We start from the raw sequence: 21079 nt of genomic DNA, 5'->3' as shown, positions 1-21079 counted from the left end.
TGCCTATCTTCAAGAAAGGGAGGCAAGTGGATCCGGCTAACTATAGGCCCATCAGCCTGACTTCTATCCCGGGGAAGATCTTAGAAAAGTTTATTAAAGAGGCCATCCTTAATGGACTGGCCGACGCCAACATCTTAAGGGATAGCCAGCACGGGTTTGTTGCGGGTAGGTCTTGCTTGACCAATCTCAGTTCGATTCCCCCAGCTCTCTGTTCGCTTCCCCCAGTTCTCTGATCATTTCCTCAGCTCTTCCCAGAGGGGGTGTGGGCCCCCAGATCTGCGCACTGGGTTTCAGCAGGCTGCTGTTGCAGATTCAGTTTCACCCCCGTGCACACCCTATGGATTGTCACTCTTTTGCACAGCCCTAGTTTTAATGTCTTGGTAGCACAAGATAGTTTTTTATATATATATTCATCTAAGATAATGATAATTTATTTGTATTTTATACTGTATTCCTCTGGTCAGTTGTCATGTTCTCTGGAGCTTGCAAGCTGTGAATAAGCATTCAGGCTTTTCTGGCTTTTGGAACTGAAGCACAAGAAATTTCAACATGTTAATTATCTGTAGCTGTTGTACTGAGATGAACTGATTAGTGAAGGGTGACCTTGATCCTGCAAACACAGTTGGATATGCATGCTTTACAGCAGGCACGTGAGTGATTCCACTGTAGTCAAATGGCTAAGAGTTTGCTGGGTCAGGGCTGCATGTCATACCTGACTGGTATTTACAGGGAGATAGCAACATTTCCACAAGGAACACTTTTGCCACAAGGGAGGCCTTTTGCATGGAATGTATGAATGAACATGATGGAAATTTTACATGTTCTGTGTACAGCTTTTTGGAATGTGTTTGCATTGTACACGTTGGTCAGGTTGAGGAATCTAGTTGTGCACTCCTTGCCTGTGAATCCCGAGAGACTGAACTTGCATTTGCTGGAGCATTTGTCCCAATAATTAAGGCTGTTTCAGGGGCAACAATTAGGATCTGATCCTGTTCTCTTTGAAATGAAAAGGGATGTTTTACGGTGAGCAGCCTTAGAACCTTAATTCTTAACATTAGTGCTTTAGTCACGCTGCTCACACTCTGGTTTAGCCAACGTGAACACAGGTGTTTATTCAGGTAAGTTCTTGCTTGTTTGAGTCTCATATGAAATTGTTTCATTTTTTACTTGGATGTTGCTGTATTTGTGAGAGACTCATTCTAGTTCTCTGTTCCAGTGCTTTCAGGTTGTCTAATGAACAAATGCAAGTTGTAACATGATATCAAATGTTACATACTTAAATACCAATAAAAATTTTATTTTATTCATTTAATTTTCTCACGGGTTTCCCATTATATGGCAGTTGGAAAGGAATTGGTGTTTATTTCTTTTTAAAGACTTTCTTCCAGTTTTATGTAGCTGCAAAGTTTGGACCTGATCTAAAAATGACTATAAGCTTGTTGAGGACCAACTTGCAACTGTCAAGCTAGAGAAAATCATTGGGCCAGCACAAACAACACACAAATTTAAGAAAAAAAACATAATTCTACAGTGCTGACATTGGAACATTTAGTTTAGCACAGTGGTCTTCAACCTTTTTTCATTTGTGGATCCCTTTGGAAATATTGAATGGAGCTATGGGCCCCTTTGAATTGTGAGTGTGTGTATTCACATACTTTTGATTGATCATAGTCATTTTTCATGGACCCCCGGGAGTCTGCAGACCACAGGTTGAAAACCATTGGTCTAGCACGTTTCACAGGGAAGATGAAATGAGAATGCATCAGTGAGTTCCCGGTGATTCAGAGCTGATGTGGAAATCTTTGGTACTCTCTCATAACTGGAGCGCATAAGGAGGAAAAAAACAAACAAAACTTCTCCTGTCTTACCAACATCAGTGTGTGGTTGGGTGGTAAATTGGGCAATATTGTAGCTTGCTGACTAGATGGCAGGTGTGACTGCTGGTTTCCAGGCACAAGGCATGTTTCCAGAGATAACAAGTATAGCAGAAAAATTACTCAACTGGTTGCTCAAGAGTGTTTTACGCTTTTCACATATTCTATGGGAAACTCATGAGATGTACATTTTGTTTCTGCAGCTTCAAAGAACCTCCCATTCTGACTGGTGTGCTGGAGCCAAATATTAAGTTACGACAAGCAGAAAGGTTGTTTGAGAATCAGATCATTGGACCAGAATCCATTGTTAATATTGATGGTAAGCACTTTTGAAACCATAGGAATTTATTGTGACTTTTTTTTTCTCATTAAGAGGCTAATTGAGAAATAGTTCTTTCTTCTCCAAAACTGTGGAGACTTCTCTGGACAGAATCCAGTTTCACTTTATGCACCCAAAAGTTAGTTTTTTCAGCCACTTCTGTATACTTTGCAATCCTACGTGCTGTGCAATGTGGGGCCTCTGATGTTTTAGTCCAAAGTATCCTAATGATCAGGGCACTTGCCCAGGAAGCAGCAGACTCATGGTCTAGGCCTCCTTCTTGCAGGCAGGATTTAAACCCACATTTCTCTGACTTCCCAGAACAGGACTAAGGCCACAAGTCACATACTATCCAGTCCCTTCTCCAGCCACCCTCATGAAACCTGACCATTTTTCATTTAATAGTTACTGAATAAAAAGGGTGGAGAGTAGTAGGGAGGATTGTCACGTTGGAGCAAGGACCCAGGCTAGAAGTTGGTGTTCCATCCCTTCCAGAGCAGTATCTGTCTCTCTGAATTTGCTCTCTTCCTCCTTGTCTGGCTTATCACCCTTTCTTTGTGGTCCAAGGGATTGGTTTCAAAGGGAGGGCTGGAATAGGGCTTGGATAATACCTGACCTGTGGCCTGATGGCTAGAGCACTCTGGGAAGTCAGGGTGATGCTGTTCCTCCTTCTCCTGTGTTTAACAACCACGAGTCGTGGGTATAATTTTGTGACTGACACTTGCCCAGTGTAACTGTCATGAAGCTGTGTCCATCTCCAGCCAGAATGCAACCTGCTGCCCCTGTTCAGAGGCCATACGAACAATGAAGCATATATACAACATGTAGAATAGACTCACACTGTAAGTACCTTGAGTGGCAGTTACACAGCTTAAAAGCAGCCATTTAGTACAGAATCCTATTTTACTGTATGTGCCTGTGTGTCTTAATGATTGTTCCTTTCTTCAGCATAGTGGCTCGTTATCAGGAGGGTTAGACTCGAGTGGAGCTATGGGTATCATGCCCATTTGCTGGGAGAATTCCTCTATGGAGAGGTGGATCTTACAATATGTCTGGATGGGGACAAAGTTTGGGCTTTAGTACTTAAATTTGTCCTTGAACATTTTAACACTGAAAGCAAATAGAGTTTGCTGGAGCTGGGGTGTTCTAGCTTAGACAGCTTCTCTAGAGCCTCCTTTAAAACAAGAATTGTTCAGTAACATGTTTCATTCACTTCTTGCTGTATTTCCTAATAAACTAATTAGGTATTTTAAATCCATACCTTTCTTTAACACGTTAAAGAAGCACCCAGCAATTCACAACAAATCTCCTTCATTTCCCAATATCTGCTATAGCTGCTTGACTCTACAGACTTTTTCTGTTGAAGTGTTGAGTTGCATAAGGCTGTTGTCTGTTTCCTTCTGACCAGACCAGCTCTCTGTTTGTTTCTCTATGTGGTACTTGCATCCAGTTCAGACAACTTACAACTTCTTGTAACTCAACCATCTTCCATTTGCTGCTTTTAGATCTATAGAAATTTTCAGAGATAGGGTTAAGTTCATAACCTCATATTAAAACTAGTTTGTCCCATTGCTTTCACATTACTTGGCAAAAAAAGTTGGTTTAGCAACACTGACTTGGGGGAGCTCCAGCTGGATTAACACCCCTTAGAATTGAAGCAATCTTTCCACAGAATGGGTACAGCATAGGCAGTAGGAATATAACCAGCCCACTGTGCTTCAGGCCTGGAGGAATCGGCTCTAGCGAGAGAGGCTGTTAGCTCTGCCCTTTTTCTTGAGACTTGTAAAGAGGAATGAGGGTGGCATATCTGTCTCGGTTGTGAGGAAATCTGGTTGTCAAAGTGAGAGGCCATTAGATGGTGATAGATACCTGATAGATACCCTCTTGATACTCCATCCCTTTCCTTTTTAGAAGTCCAATTAATTATGTGAGTTATTTGCTCTGTCCTTTCCTCTGCAGCTAGGGTAGAAGAATAAATGGGAAGATGGCTATCTTCAACTGAATTTGCTTTTTAAATGCTTGGGTTTGCAGACTTGGAGCTCAGTGCCACCATTTGGCATTTATCACTTGTAAAAAAGCTCCTGTATATTTTGCAACCCTGCTAATTATATCCATTGTTTTTGCAGATGTGCTGTTTACTGGGACAGCTGATGGAAAGATTTTAAGAATTGAAGATGGGGAAATACAGACATTAGCACAACTTGGCCATGGTCCTTGCAGTAAGTAAATAATATTTCCTGAGCTCAGTATGCTTTTGCCAAGCCCTTGAAAAACCCTGGATTCAATTTTGCAATGATCAGTAAGCTTGCATTTGATCTTAGTGCTCTCATGCAAGTACTTCCTTCATATGTTTTGAAAGCACAGTGCCCATTTGCAGAAGCTGAACTTTAGAAGACAGCAATGCATCTGGTAAACAAAGACACAACATTTGGTTCTCAATATTTCCTTGGTTTGATATGCTAAATTGTAACTGCTATATGCTTTGTGGAGTCCAGTGAAATACCAGTATATTAAACTCAACTTCAAAACAAAGCTAGCAGCAAGGTGCGTGTATGCACAACTTCTCCTCTTTCTTGGTGCCATTGGGTGCTGCTAATGTGAGCAGAGTTGTTTTAAGAGCTAAAATTTTGTCTAAGAATTGGAGATGTGGGGACCTGTTTTACAGTACTGAGGCAGTGGCATCATGGTATATAGCAGTGGGGGCCAACTTTTTTGGCAGGTGTGTCAGGAGCTAAGACCTACACCCTCCCCAAGTGCCACTCTGATCACCTTCCACTGCCTAAGCGGCTGCTCTGCTTTTTTGTTCCCTGCCTGATCTACCACTGTTTCTTCATCCCTGTTGGCCACACACAGAGACTGCATGTTCCACGTGTGGCGCACACGTCATGAGTTGGCTGCCCCTGGTATATGGGGTGTTGCTTGACAGGACTGTTGCTGTACACACGTGGTCTATTATACTTGTGTGGTGGTGGATGTAGCCAGTGACAGCCCAGATCACCTATGAAGTACTAGGACTGAAGCTGTGCTTTTAACATGCACTTATTTTGAGTGTTTTGGGTAATATAATATCCTTGTGGTTGTTCATGTCCCTAAAATATGATTTATTAAAAGGCATTACAATGCTTTTTATAATAAATAGGGGAACACCTAGACAATGACAGTAAGTCCAGTCTGCCACTATATAGTACAAAACTAGGCTATACCTAGCTTTTTAAACAACTGTGTGGACCTAGGGGGAATGCTGTATATGTCGTCCCCTGTACACCCATCTTGCAATCTCTGTACAGATCAGGTAGTGGTGCCTTCCTGCTGCTTGAGGAACAGGGGCCCATTGTGTGATTTTTATTTTATTTTTTTTATATTAAAAGTGCTTTGTCATCTTTATTGGGCTAGGCATGTTACCTAAATGTACTAAGTGTTTACTTTCAATGCCTAATCTACAAGCATTGCTTTGAGTCCAGGTTTAAACCGTCCCCAAGTCAAGAAAGTTCAGAACAAAATTCCCTCTCTACTGTGTTCAGATTGGTGCTGGGGAGAAAATACAGCTTTAGTAAAAACAAGAGTCATTTTGCGGTATTAGGCATGAGGTGGCAAATGGAATTACAGCCTCTAAGCTGAATTCCTTTTAATTTGTTCCAGTCATTTTTATACCACTTATCATAGCACTTGGGTGAGATCCTCTAATTATGTATTTTCTGATTACAACCACTGAAGATATGGCCACTTCTATTTAACCGTATTTAAACTGTCCTGAAGATCAGTATGCTTGGATAATCCTAATGGACTCTCTGGAAATACAGGGGGTTCCAGTGAAAAATCAGATATATTTTCTAGCAATCTATGACAACTTGGTTTTAATTAAAATAATAATTTAAAAAATTTAGTTAGCCTTATTTGGAATAATTATATTTTTTGTTAGGTCAATCACTAGGGAACAGTGTAGCTCAATAGCTGGTTATATTGTCTTGTTGTACTGTGGTCTTTCCTAAATGCTTTTCTGTAAAGATAGTGTGCCTGTTACACAGCTCTAAAATTGTTTCCAAAGGAACGAGGGAAGATGAGCCCGATTGTGGGAGACCTCTTGGCATCAGAGTGGGGCCAAATAATACCCTTTTTGTGGCAGATGCATATTATGGAATATATGAAATCAATCCTGTCACAGGTAGGTTTTTTCATTTTCTTTTTTTGGAAAGCCCTATAAATTGTCTTTGTTAGGCAAAAAGGTAAGGGGGGCAACCTGAATTCTGTACTTGATTTTGCATGACTGAATGGGGATGATGGTACTGAACTCCTTTGTCAAGTACTTTGAAATCTGTGGATGAAAATGCTCTGGGAAAACTTAGATATAATTACTGCTTTGTGTCTTTGGGTTTCTACCTGCAAAAGGAGAGCTACTGATGCTTACTTAATAAAGACCATGTGGCCAGATGTAGAAATCTGGAATACAGTGTCCCACTGGGGACACATTTTTGTGGTAGGGGGTGAGCAACAACTGCATTAACCTCTGAAGCTGCTGCTCGCACGGTCTGAATCCAGGCTGGGGAAGCCAGGTGAATTTGATATCCCTGGTGTAGATCATAAGTGTTCTATATTTCTCCAATCAAAAGTAAAATTGTCTTGTGATTCCCGTTGTCCAATATTGAAGTATTAGTCAATTGCCTGTCAAGAATGATAGGGGGTGGGGAGGGAGGAGGCTGGGATGGAGTGCCGCCACCTAACACCCCATGCTGCTGCTTTTCCACCTCTTGCAGGGAGCGGGGTTGGGGAGCCGAGGCCAGCAGCTCCCCCACCCTTTGTCTGGTCCTCAGTGCTGCTCTGGAATCATGGTGGCGCTCCCCCACGCTTGGAGCTCTCTGATTGATTGGCTGTTTCTGTCAGCCAATCAGAGTGCAAATAAAGTGTTGCAGACAGACAGACGTAGGCTTTTATACTATTAGAATTTCATGATGGATACTATGTTTGTCCTCATGCCCTATTCCTACCAAGGTTACAAAGTGCTGCTGTTTGTACTTTTACAACTAAGGACTGAAGATAAAGTGCAACCAAGGCACAGATCCTCAAAAGGTGTTTTACCAGCTTGCTGCCATGAAAAAAGATAGTACCCGAGTACTGAGTATATGGACCTAAGGAATGTGCTTAAGGATGCACAGAATCTGTGGTCGAACAGAGAAGTGAACCTGGTTTTCCTGATTTGAATCAAACACCCTAGCAATTAGCAAAGTCTTTTAGCCGGATCCCTGAACCTTCTAGCGTAGGTTGGTGGGGTAGTAGTCCTCTTTGGGAGCCAGTAGTCCTTCTTGCCTGGATCCAGTTACAGGATTTGAGCCTTAGCTTATCCTTCAAATCAGAGTGTTTAAAATCTTTCAGAAATGTCTTTCTTCACAACTTGAAGGGTTTTTCTGTCCCTCCCCCTGCACCTTGAAGAATTGCAGGGTACAAAATTTTGTTTTCCTCACCTATAGTCTTGATTATTGTGCCTTCTTCACTTTCATGGATTCAGAATTGTCCCACAGGGTTTGTTCTGGGCTCTGTATTTGCATGGGATGTCTCCATCTAAGAACAATTCTTTTCACTCTGGGGAAAGGGGGAAATGGCATGTCTCAAAATAGCACATGTACTAAAAATAAAATGTTTCAGGTTTAAGATATCCATGTCATCCCCTGCCAAGAGCTGTGAATGTTGGGAGCTTTTTGTCTCCCAAACTCAATGCTCATGAAAATAAAAATAAAATAAAATAAAAAATCAAAATGCTTAATGGGTGGAGGGGAGAAAAACATCTGTTAAAAACACCCAAGGCTGATTTCCTGCTTCCTCTGGTTAAGGAAGGATATTTTAAATAAACATAAATATGTATCTGTATAAATAAGAACACATTATGAGTGTCAGCAGTGACTCCATACTTAAGGTTGTACTTAGCTTTTTTTTTCTCTCAGAGTAGGGTTTGTATTTCTTTTGCTACACTTGCAAAAATGTTAATCACAACTAAAATCATCCTATGCTTTCATAAGCCAAAGATTAATTTTCTGAACACCTCAGAGTTAATTTCTTTGAGTTTAGGGTTTTCAGGGGAGTTGAAAACTCGTTTTACTGAAACTTTAGAGTTGGCATTTGGTTCCTTGAATTCATAAATAACTTTGCTTCAAAGCATTTGGAGCCAAACAAAGCTAACTTATTAAAAGCAAACACAATTGTCAACTTAATGTACCATTACTGTGTCTGTGCACATTGCAGAAATGAACTGCTGGATTGTTTGTTGAGTGCTGACACCGTACATCTTACACATTGAAACTAAAGTATATCAAATAAAGCTGCTCTTTTGAGGCTGGAAATCATACCAGGTCCATGTTACTACACCCACACACTTGATCATTAGTATTTCAATTACTAGAAAGGCAGAGTGGGGAAAAAAACAGAGAGAGAAACAGAATAATTTCCTTTTTTTCTTGTTATCAGGTGAAGTGCAAATGCTTTTGTCGACTAAAACACCGATTGAAGGTCAGAAATTGTCTTTTTTGAATGACCTGACATTGACTCGGGATGGAAGGAAGATCTACTTCACAGACTCGAGCAGTAAATGGCAAAGGAGGGATTTTCCTCTCCTGGTTATGGAAGGAAGAGATGATGGACGGCAAGTATCTATCCAGAGCACTTCATTTCCTGTAGGGCAGTGGTTTTCAACCTTTTGAGATTTGAGGCATCCTTTGGAAAATGTCATCTTTTATTTCTTACTCATTTTTTGACTATGGAAAAAAAAAATAGAGCAATTTTGGGGGGGCTAGGGGTGGTGGTGGTTTTTTTTTGGGGGGGGGGGGTGTTCTGTGACCTCTCCCATATCCCCCGGGCAAGAAAACTTGGAAAAACTACAGCTGGTCAGAATATTTTTAATACTATAGATCCTTAGCCTCGTCCAGACTAGCATGGCCGTGTACTATACGGCACCGCAGACTCGTCTGTGGTGCCACACCCTGACATTCAGATGTTCCCTGAGCTCCTACTTTGCAGTGCAGGCGGGGGGGGGCGTGATTTTGACCCTGCACAGAAAAAAATGTGGGGCACGGCGTGTGGCAGCGGTGTGCACTGCCCAAAACGAGCCTGGTCTGCTGGAGCCATGCTTTGGCTGCTGGCCAGGCTCCCAGCTGCAGGAGTGATGTGGCTGGCCCCCAGGACCCCATGTAAGGCTGCTGGGGCAAGCACAGTTGCTGGCTCCAGCCTCCTTTATCCCACTCGGCGTAACCTGCTGTGCACCAGAGGGCATGTGGCACAGGTCTTTCCTGGGGCCAAGAAGCAACAAGGTGTGCTGTTGCTTCTTGTCCCCGGGGAAGCAAACGTCTGCACTCATGTAGACACGTCCGTTGGGTTTATCATGTGACTCAGGGTTGCACACCTGATTGTGCTGACATTGTGTGGCACCCCTCGGCACCCTGGAAAGGATCTCAAGACACCATGGCGTGCCACAGCACTCTGGTTGAGAACCACCACTGTAGAGAAATCAAATTGGGAGGAATAGCAAGAACAGCTTACTGGTGTCTGAAACCTTTTGTTTGATATATATATATATATATATATAAGGACTTAGCATATTTACTAGATGCCAAGACAAGTTATGTGGTGTCCCCCCACTTCCCTCCCTCCCTGGACATGGGGGAAAACAAACCCTCATAGAATTGAGTATCAGACTGCTCCAGCTATGAGCATGTCTGGGCCAGGGACAGCATTAACGATATCCAGATTTATTTTTCCACTATTTGCTCCCTATATATGCAATATAGAAACAAATTCTTGCTTCCTTCTACATGTAATATTCATATCTCCTATATCTTTCTGTCTCCTATGTCTATATGCATATTCCGAAAGCATACCCAGTTCATGCTTTGAAAATTAAAAGAATTAGCATATTTCAGATGACTCTTCTCACAGAGGCTTGCTTGGCAGACAGCTGGTTTTATTTCTCCACCCCTCTCTAATCTACAAATAATCTTTGGTGTGCCCTGACAGCTTTACCTTTCCCATTCTTTGTATAAAAGCTGGAGGAACAAAAGAAAACTACTTGGCAAGGCAACATGTTTGCAAGTGAATCATTTTGCTTCATGTCACTCAAATACATGCACTGTGTTTTGTCCTTAGCTTGTTCGAATATGACACTGTGACCAAAGAAGTGAAAGTCTTAATGGTGGGGCTGAGGTTTCCCAATGGAGTAGAGCTCTCTCCGGCTGAAGACTTTGTGTTGGTGGCTGAACTGACACTGGCTAGAATAAGGAGGTGAGCATGACGCTGGATGGTACAGGACTCTCTGACCCAGTGCTTTTGTACTCAACTGATGGGTTTGAAAATGCAAGGAAATCTTGAGCCAAATGCTCCCACGATGAGCAGCTGAGTTTGGCAGGGCAGCACAAGGAGTAATCAGGGAAGATTTCAGCCTTACATGTCTGTCTGTATAGATATAAATAACTTCCATTACTGTGGTATGAGGAGTCTTCCCAAATTAAAATGTCTTATGAATGGACTGAACACTTTCTATGGCCTCAGAGCCTAAACGTATCCCCTTTTCTGAAGTTTGGTTTTTATAAGTAACTTGATACAATTGCACAGTGCCTTAGTTCAGGGCTGGCCAACCTGTGCTATACATGTCACAAGTAGCATGGATAGACAACCTCTCTGCATGCAGCAGACCAGGGACGGGGCAGGCAGCACAGGAGCAGGTATGGCAAGGAGCAGGAGAGCAGGCAGGGAGCAGAAAGCAGAGCAGCAGATCAGATGGTTGAAGGATCTGAATGGCACTCCAGGAGGGAACTTAATTGGTGACAGGCCTGCCAAAAAGGTTGGTCCCCACTACTTTAGTCTAGGTCTGTTTCCTGTGTTGGAAATGACTAACATTAGCCAGAACCTCTTCTGTCATAGGTCCCTTGATTGCCATGGATAACTTTGCTTATATCCTAATTGGATTTAACTAGTGTAGAAGCCTTGTCCACAACTTCTGGAATCATTAATCAGCACCATGACAATTAACTTGAGCTGTTTCAACCAAGTCTAATCAGTGGTGTCTGCCGCGGTGGTCTACCTATGCTAGGGCTCAACACTGGGAAGTATGTAGCAAGGGGGAGGCTCAGTCTCTCAAATGATATTGCTGACTTGTTTTGGTACCAGATATATGCCATAAAGTTTTCTGCAGTTTATTAGCATGTGTCCCTAGCACTGCAGTAAGCTGGCTAACTGTGGTTCAGGGAAATGGTCCTCAAGGGCCAGGTGAGTGGTGTGGGGCCCTGGGGCCCAACACTTTCCCCCCCTTCCCACCCCCTGAATGCTGGGAGAGGGTTGGCACTGTCCTCTTCCACCTTCCTTGTGCCAGGATTGGGTCCCAGGGGGCCAGAACTGCACCCTTCCAGCTGCTCACACCAGGGTTAGGTCCTGGGGCCTGGTGCTACCCCCGTCCAGTCCTGCGCACTGGGCTTGGGCACTACCAACATGCAGGGCCTGGAGCAGAGATGGTTCAGAGATCCTGTAGCAGGGGAGGAGTATCACTGCTCCCTTACCACCAGATTTCAGGACCCATGAGGGGCCCTGCAGGACAGATGACACTGGGCCTCTGGACTGTATCTGGCCTGCAGGCTGGAGGTTGAGCAACTCTGATTTAAGGTGTAGCAGGCACATCATATCTCATAACTTCCCCAGCATGGTGCTAGGGAATGCTGTGAAGACATGCTCAAAGATATATCCTTGTTCTCCCCTACAGGACAGTCTTTGTTGTGTGTTTATTTAGTGTTAAGCATCAGAAAGGTTTTTTTTGCATTGTATTTGTAATGCAGTGAGCACCAAGGTCAGAAATATCAAGATGCTGATGGAAAGAAGGAATGCAAAGTTTAAAAACTGTTGGATAGAGTTTTCATAGCTTTCACAACATTTATCCTGACTGCCAATTTAACCACAAGGTGGTTCTGTTTTATTTGCATAAGCAAGTAAAATAACAGTAGATACTTCCTCATCTGCCTGTATTTCTTTAGATAGTAGAACTTACTTTTCCCTATCTGAGAAGAAAGGTTTATGCAAATTAAGAGGGGCTATGCCAGAATTTAATCAGCGAAGTCATTGTCTTATGATTTTATTATTCTGTGGCTCACCACTACTTCTCCAGTTTCATGAACACAGGGTTGGTGTGACTAACTGTAGCATCATACATGTCTCTTTCCTTTTAATAGATCAGCTTGGTTGATTTAGTTAATCCCACAGTTCATACAAACAACGTGGGGCAAATTCTGTCCTATTGCATGAGTTAAAATAAAATAACTCCTTTGGCTTCTGTGGATTTACCTTTTTATGTCAATGATCAGTCCCAATGACAGAGAGCAGCTGGTATGGGAGCTGTATTTGTTGTCTGAAATCTTGGCATTTCAACTCAAGCAGGATGTTTGGTCTTCAGATACTTTGACATACCAGAACAGGGTCACAGGTGTAAGTAGGTTGAGTTGTACTTTGATCTACTTATTGTACAGGTTAGATAATGTTTTCTAGAGTAATGACACTTAGTCTGCACAGTGCTGAATTTAAATGCTCTAGGATTTTGAACACTTCAAATATAAGTCTGTACGTGTCCTCAGAAAGAGAAGAATGTGTTCGTCCCTCACCGTACTCCACCTTAGTGGAGTCCAGCATCCCTCTGTAGCAGACCTTGCTTTTTCAGTTATTTGGTCTTATGTCCATACAAAAATAAGCAGGCAATGTGATCCTGCTGCTGTGACTCTTTCAGGTATTACGTGTCTGGGCTTATGAAAGGTGGAGCAGATATGTTTGTAGAAAACATGCCTGGCTTTCCAGATAACATTCGCCGGAGCAGCTCTGGAGGATACTGGGTGGCCATGTCAGCTATCCGACCAAACCCTGGATTTTCTATGATGGATTTCTTATCTGAAAAGCCCTGGATTAAAAGAATTATATTTAAGGTAAAATTGGTTAAGGCAAACATTTACTTTTTTAAAGGTAATCTAAAATACCTGGGGTGTGTTGGTATTTTCAAGCTAAAAAAGAGCTAAGTGCTCTGCCAAGCCATATGTCATTCATTTGAGGTGTCCTCTGCATTTTCTAGTTACAACTAAGACTGGCTTGTACCAGTAGTTAGGAGCACAGTCTTTAAAAAAAATAGGGTATGTTGAAATTGGCTTTCCCTTTTCATCTGTAAATGCTTTTATTTTTGTGGAATCTATTTGTTAGCCTCAGTCATACTGTGTTTGCATTTGATTGCCTTTTTTAACACAAGGTAAACAAAAGAGGAGGAGCAAAACATAACTTATTAAACATGACTTTTTATATACTTGGTCCCTGGACAGCTGAGCAAACCGAAAAAATGGTTATAGCTCAGAAGTTCAGTTGTTTCAGAAAGAATAAATCTTGATTAGCAATACACATTAGAATGGAGATGCATGCTTAGTGACTCTGTTGCTATGCTACATTATAACTTAAAAAAAAAAAAGACGACTTTTTCTGGTGTGAAGAATATCAGTGTCTGGGGCCCAGGTCACAAGTAAATGAGCAACATCATAGGGTGGAGCACATCCAAATATCAGCTGTTTGATGCCGAAGGCCAACATTCAGTCATTTCATGAAATTCTGTAAGGTCTTTAGTGCCTTCTGCATCAGTGTCATGATGAGAGAAAACTAAGGGCTCTGTCCTGGCATACATTTTCTGTCAATAGTGTTTTTAAAGTTGCTGAGTCAGTTCTCTTAACGTGCCAAATCTACACCGCCAACTTTTACCTCAGATCCAAAGACCTGGTTTGCTTGCCACTGTGGTGTGATCTTTGGGGTAGTGGGGTAGTGATATTCATGGTTAAGCAGCTTTTTAACATGAGACTTCCTCCATTTTTTTGTCTTTCCTCACCTGTCTTTCAGCTGCTAAGTCAAGATACTGTGATCAAGTTTGTGCCCAGGTATAGCCTTGTCATAGAACTGGGGGAAACAGGCTCCTACAAAAGAAGCTTTCATGATCCTAATGGGATGGTGGTGGCTTATGTTAGTGAAGCACATGAACACGATGGATACCTCTACTTGGGCTCCTTCCGATCTCCATTCATTTGCAGACTTAACCTTGAGCATGTTTAACTGCTGGTATGAAATAATATCCCGAAACATCCCAAGAGTGTGAAAGGAAAGCTGGAAGCAAATGGTCGTCCAAGGAAGAGCCGCAGGAGTAGATCCCTTTACATATGCCATAGCACCATTAAGTGCAACAGGGAAATCCCCAGCCGCTATGCTATAACAAAAAAAAAAAAAGTATGTGTATGCATTGCTATAATTGTCCCCTTTTTCTCTGCTTGACTACTCTACTCTGTCTTGAAAGTGGCATGCATAAAATTAACATCTGTGGGGAGCAGAGGAGTAAGCAGATATGATCAAATGCTCTTGTTCAGTGGAAACCATCGCTGCTCCCCTTCCATGTCTTAAGTAGGCATCCTCTGTCCAGTTGAATACAATTTCATTGCTATTCATTTGAAAATACAACAGTGGAAATGGGTAGTTACCTTAAATGAAGCAATGCTGTGGTTGAAGAGGACAGCTTGCATGTAATTTTATTTCCAGTTTGGATCCTACCCTATAGGCATGGTTCAAAAAATGTTATGCATGTTCTCATGTCATGCCATGCTTCTGTGATAGCAGCAATAACCGCCAGGGCCTGACGAGAAGCCTTGTTTGCCCAGTCAGGGTTCTTCAATTCTAGCCTATATAATGAACATATGAAACTGTACCTGACTGTTAATTAATGTACAGTAATTTTTCTGTGATAATGGTCCACTAATCAATCTCTCTCTCTCTTTCTCTCTCTCTCTCTCTCTCTCTGTAGTGTTGTAATTTGACAGTGATTGAATGTTACATTTTATACAGCATTAAACAGAAGGCTGGTTCTAGTGGGTTTTAGATAGTGCTTTTAAATGACTGTTTCTTATTTAGCCTGTGAGGATACCCATCGAGTGCCAGGCATTTCCCAATGCCAGTGGATGGTTGAGTGTGTTTGGTTGCTTATTGTTCTGATGGTGTCAACATTACAGGCACATGTGGTCTTTGCTTTTCACTCCAGCATGACCTAGAAAGTTCCTCTTTAACTTAAAGTGGTAAAGAGAATGGGAGGGAAATAATGCCAAACATGTATTGATGACAATGTGGCCCAAATGACTAGATTCTGATCTGGGATTTGAGTGACCTAGGTTCTTTCTATCCCATATCTGCCACTGGCTTGCTGGGTGAATTGGCAGTAAAAAATGCTTGCATGTGGAAACCAAGACAATATCTGTAACATGGGGATAGTGTTACTGATCTTTTGTGAACACATTGAGATCCATGGCTGAAGAGCCGGATGTGACTAGATTTCAATTTACTTCCCTTTAAGTGCCAAGAGGCCTGGGGCTGGGCAAGTCTGCTCAGTTAGTCTTGCCTGCTGCATCTGGTAGGTATTGGACTGAAGAGAGAGAGCCCAGAAGTAGGGACTGACTGGGGAGGAGGACAACACCAGTTGCTTATAGAATGAGTAGGAGACCTGGTTGGTCGGCAGCTGGCTGTAGACATTGGCCTGCAAGAAGCCCTGGTCTAGACTGTGTTGACCAGAGCCCAGGAACTGCAGGGGAAACAGCTGGAGAAGTTGCTGCAGGGGCCAACCTGCAGAGAAGTAGACTTGCTGCAACATCCTGCATAGCCAAGAGAAAGGGAGAATGCAGCACCAGATCTGAATCCTTGATCCCCTCCCCTTATGGCAGAAGGAGGATTGTGCTTGTGGACTGGACGAGAGATTCCGCTGCTCCAAAAAGGGTAACGGTCCCAGAATGACTGAAGCCAGAGAGTCAAGTCATGATCTCAGGCCAGGGAGCACTGAGGAAGACACTGAGCTGGGAGTTCTGCAATATGAGGTTTCTCCAGGAGGAGGCACTTCAGAATAGCAAGTGACACCAGTCCCAGGCACTGCCTGTCTCAAGGGTTCCCATGCTGAGACGGGGCTGGGAGGAAACTTGCTGGTACTCCTAATGTTCTCAACAAATGAGTTGAAGTAATGCACTCCAATAGCTTCTATCTGCTCAGGAGTCTTAGTAGTGTGTTACACTGGCCATGAAAACAGTGAAGTTTGCCCTTCAGTGATTCAGCTGTGGGGGGAGGAGGGAAGAAGTAACCTTTCCTAACATGAAACTCAAAAAGCTTGCTTGTTTGCTGTGTGTACCTGCTCCTGCATCTGGAATTCAGTTGGTCCCCTGGCCTAGGTAAAGGACAGTTGGCACACTTCTCTGCTTCTGGGAATAATGGGGGATTCTATTCAAGCTGAATAGGTGACCAACTGGCCAGTGCTGCCTTGCATAGCAAAGTAGATGAGGCAGGTGACCTGTCAAAAGCATTAATTAATCTAATGATATCAGATTCACCCAAGGAACCTTGTCTGCCTATGTCCTTAGACCAACATGGCTACAACCTACCCCTTAGCTAATTTGTAGAAATATAATTGTAGAATAGTAGAGAAGCAGGGCTGGAAGGGACCTCAGGCAGTCATCTAGTCCCGCCCCCTGCTGAAAACTGGGATTATTTAGATGGGGACAATCCTGCCAAATATTTGTCTAACTTGTTTTTAAAAAAACTTTGTGAACAAGTCTCCCATGACTACCAAGCAGAGTGATCCAAAGCATCAAGAGCCTTAACTTGCCATAGCTAAAGCAGGGGGAGGAGGGCATTGTTAATGGTCAGCTGCTGCAAGGACAGGAAATATGCCCAAGAAATCTAAGGAAGAATATGTCACCCGTTACAGGGGAAGGCAAAACCCCCACATCCCATAGTCAGATTGACATGGGCTAAAATTCCTTCCTGATGCCGAATGTGGCAGTTGGTCTGACTGAGTGGAGGAGCGAAGACCCCTAGCCAAGAACCAGCGGGCTTTTAAGTTGCAGCAGAATCAGCAGCACACTTCAGTCCAAATCCCCAGCCTTGCTTGCAGCCAACACCCAGTGCTTCTGAGGAAAGCAAGATAATCCCCTGATGTCTGCAAGCACTGGAGGTGAGAAAACTTCTTCCCTGACTGTGTGGCCTGGGGAAGGGTTATTGCATTTGGGCATTCAGCTACTGTAGGTGTGTACATGTGTATGCACTAGATTTTACACCTACTCTTGCCACCAAGAGCTAATCGCAGATGCAGGAGCAAATTTGTACCAAGAAAATTTGACAGGTGGCCTGACTGGGAGTCTTTTAAGAGCATTTTAGTTTTTTTTTTATCTAGGATGGTGCAGATGGGGATGATTCTGCCTTGAGCAGGTGATCACACACAGTGGTCCCTTATCCAGCCCTGTTGTTAAGTTAATAGCATTTCAGCATTTCAGGCTGTTGCAATTTCACTGCTGTACACTAGAAATATGGTAACAACCTGGCTTCAGCACCAGACATCTGTCATCACCGTGGCTTTCTTCCCTGCTTGCCCGATGGGAGGAGGAACAGCAGTGAAGAAGAAAATAACACAGTGGTCTCCTGCCTTGTAGTAGCAGAGCCAGAGCCATGTATGTCATTTCTCTGTTACTCTGAAGGCCATGCTTTTCTCTGGCTCGGTCTTCTGAATTAAGGGACCTTACTGGTCCTGTTTGTTGTGTTGAAGCTGGGCGTCCCTTGGGAAGTTTTGTGGAAGCTTTTCCTAAGAGGTTAGAGGTGTTTCCCAAAGGAGCTGGAGGGAAAGGGGCCTGGATCCACAGGCAGTACTTGGAAAAGGTCAAAGGTTTCCAGATACGTGATGTAGCAAAGCCTAGGATGCCAGAGGAGACCTGCCCCATCTGTTCCAGACTAAGACCACTTCCAGCCCACACCCTTCAGTGCAAGCCTATATATGGAGGCCCCTGTACTGTGCTGATGGATAACCAGGAGAGGGACATCCCTTTATTGGCCTTGGCAGAGACCAGGATTGAGGAGCCAGGGCCAGGACATACCTGAGGTTGCACTGGATTTTCAGGACCTCTTCAAAGAGATTCAAGAAGCTCCAGAGGACAACAATGGAGGAGGTACTGGGAAGCGGTAGTACCAGGTATGTGTGTTTTGACTGCTAGTTGTACTGTGGAGGGGCTGGACTAGGAGGTTTCTGTGCTAAGGGAAGTTGTTGACAGGTGGCCTGACAGCAATATTGAACTGAAGCAGGCAGAAACTTTCTTCAAGATGGCAAAAGTCTTCAACCTCATCCATCCCCTGCTTTGCAAATGCAACCTTATGTCTGATGTGTGGTGTCAGCAGTCGGTCTCTGCTCCCTGCCTTCCTGCACTGCTAGATGGCTTCCAGGGCTCTGCCTTCACTTGCCCATAGTAGGTTGCTTGGCCTCCTGTGATGGGGACCAGGGCTCCAACCTGATCAGACAAATGCGGAACAAACATCTAGTAGAGAGAGGCCCAGATTCACAAATTATAGTAGAGGCCCCATGGGCAACTGGTGTCACTTAAGTCAGCGACTGGGGAGGGGGATCCCCCAGCGGCCAGTCATGCTGACTGGGGGGAGGGGGTCCCCCTGCGACCAATTTCACTCAACAAAAAGTGTCCATGCCGCTTCCAGAAGTCCTGTGGCCACTTCCAGAAGCAGCACGGCCACTTTTGGTGGTGGCCCCGCTCCCTGACCAGTGTTCCTGCCTGCCCCGCTGCCCATCGCCTAAGTGGAGCACGGTCTGACAGGGGGTGCACCAGCGCTCTCAGGGGGTGCACGTGCACCCCCTACATGTTGCCACTGAGAGGCCCCATTATTGTTGATTTTTGAGGGAAGTGAGGCACCCTCGTACCTGTGGATGTGCAGAGCACTGCAGGCATTGATGCCGTTTTCAAACATCCCCCTCCATTTGCCAGTGAGATGTAAATGCAATACTGGATGCCCTTTCAGCACCTTCCAAACCATCCTGTGTTGTCAGATCCATGTGCCTCATGCCCAGGTGACATTTCTGCCCAGGCTGTCCCAGAGCTCTTCCGTCACTGCAAAGGAATGTGTGTTGTTTTGTGGTTGCTTCTAGCCCCAGTTGGAAGAGAGATTTCCCTCTGTTCCCACACCTTGTCTGTACTAGAGGTGTCTTGCCCCAAGTTAACTGACTGGTCCCTGGAATAGCATACACACATTTCTTCCAGACTACAACCAGCTGGGGGGAATCCAGACTAGCCTAGCAAGGATCTTTGCTAGCTTGCTCCTGCAGCCTTATGGCTGAGGGCAAGAGAAACTTGGGGGCACCCAAACCCTAAGCCTCTGGGCTTGGGCCTGCACATAGGATGCCTGCCAAATGATTTGGAAACATCTGAAGCCCCAGGTAGAGGTGGAGGATATTTCCTGGTAGTAAGGCCCACTTATGGTTCTTGTCCGACTCATGGATTTGGAATTGATTTGGTTGATTTGGCTTGGAACACGAAAAATTTTCATTAAAAAAAAATATCTTTGCTTCTTGGAGTCGGCTGGCAAGCAATTAACCTTGATGCAAAGCTTTAATATAGAGGTGCCCCTTGGACTGGCATCTGACTCAGGCCTTGAGCAGAGACAGGCCCAGCAATGCTTGAGGCACTGTGTGATTAAGAAAGGTTAAGTAAACAGCCTGTAACAGCTGCAATTCATCATTGCTAAGGCTTGTACCTTCCTCTGGCTGCAAGGTAATACTAATGTGCTGCTTGGTGTTAAATGACTTCGGGCCTGGTCCTTTCTTGTTTTTGGCAACCACCCAATCTGCTTCAGAAGGCAGATGTTGTTCATCCAACATTATTTGCCAATGGCAACAAACGCTTTGTCCCCAGGGAGTCACAGCAGCTATAAACCATGGCTTTTTTCTCAGCCCAAACTGAGAGTTTGTTTACCTGCTGAGTGTAAAGGGCAGCAGGGGCAGGCTGGTCCCTTCATTAGATTATGTTATCAGATATAACCTTGCATCATATTATGCTGTGCTGCATAGGAATTAGGCAATATCCTTTTAAAGAGTTTGGCAGTCTTCTGTTGCAGGACCCCCTGCTATCCTAGCAAAGCAGTAGCTGTGTTCTCAGGGTGCTCATTCATATTTAGTGCATGTGATAAACATGGTAACCTGCTGTGTCCCTGCAGGTTCCTCATTCTTGTTGTGCAAAGCCCATAGAGGCACATTAGCCCTGAAGACAGTGTTTTGAATTGGGGAACTGCACAAATCTGTCATCTTGGCTTTTACATTTATCAGGTTTTAAACATCTCTCTCTCAGCATCTCCCTTCCTAACGCTGAGACCAGGATATAAAGCCTGGATGAGGTTGCTCAAAGTTGACTGAAGAAAGAGGTTGCTTTTTCTGTAGATCTATGCTTTATACAAAATCTATGCTTTATCTGCGTGCCTGAGTCTGTGCCCCAAACAGAACTGACTTCCGTGTGAACAGAAGGAACACATTGCTACAGAGAAAAAACAGCACTGATTGCATTTGAAGCAGTTAAATGCCAATCTGTTCTATCAGCATGCCCATCCACTGAAGGAGTTAGGGAAGCTTTACAAGGGGCATAGGTGGCCAAAGAGGACAATAGCCAGCTCGGGGCCTGTCTGTGCTGCAGACATAGTGGGTTTTGCTAAAGTCCTGCTCAAACACACCCTGCCCATTCCTGTCCCAATCCCAGAACTGGGCTGGTGAAGCTGATCAGGTGATTGTCCACAGCCACTGCTGTCAAGCATGCTAGAAATCTTGAGTGTAACCATGGGACATTTCCAGGTTTGGGGCAAACTCAGGAGCCTCCCTACCAGAACACACTGCTGCTGATGCTGCCATACTCTGAGAGCCCAAATCTCCCTGTGCAGAGTGATCTGGAGAGGAGTAAGGAGGTGGCAGCAGCCAGAGATCTGGGTCACAGCAAGGCATTGGCTGTGCATGAAGTTTGTGCCTGCTACCAAGATGTCCTGCCACAGGTTGCTGAGGAGTAGGGACTGT

General features: G+C 44.0%; 1 protein-coding gene across 3 annotated transcripts in view; it reads left to right on the top strand.

Moving 5' to 3' along the window:
- Positions 1-15096, top strand: part of APMAP (adipocyte plasma membrane associated protein) — a 28718-nt gene extending 13622 nt beyond the window's left edge. For 2 of the 3 annotated variants that reach the window (XM_006027952.3, XM_025209291.1), the window contains exons 3-9: positions 2078-2193; positions 4320-4412; positions 6239-6355; positions 8647-8821; positions 10318-10452; positions 12935-13127; positions 14074-15096. In XM_006027952.3, coding sequence (XP_006028014.1) covers positions 2078-2193; positions 4320-4412; positions 6239-6355; positions 8647-8821; positions 10318-10452; positions 12935-13127; positions 14074-14283 — 1039 coding nt within the window. In that variant the 3' untranslated portion in view covers positions 14284-15096. The remainder of the gene's footprint in view (positions 1-2077; positions 2194-4319; positions 4413-6238; positions 6356-8646; positions 8822-10317; positions 10453-12934; positions 13128-14073) is intronic. The other variant, XM_025209292.1, reaches the window with a different exon arrangement.
- Positions 15097-21079: the final 5983 nt, after the last annotated feature.

Source organism: Alligator sinensis, unplaced genomic scaffold (assembly GCF_000455745.1).
Source record: "Alligator sinensis unplaced genomic scaffold, ASM45574v1 scaffold239_2, whole genome shotgun sequence".
Classification (NCBI taxonomy): Eukaryota; Metazoa; Chordata; order Crocodylia; family Alligatoridae; genus Alligator; species Alligator sinensis.
The sequence above is the reverse complement of the archived record's forward strand: the minus strand, read 5'-3'. Positions and strand labels throughout refer to the sequence as shown.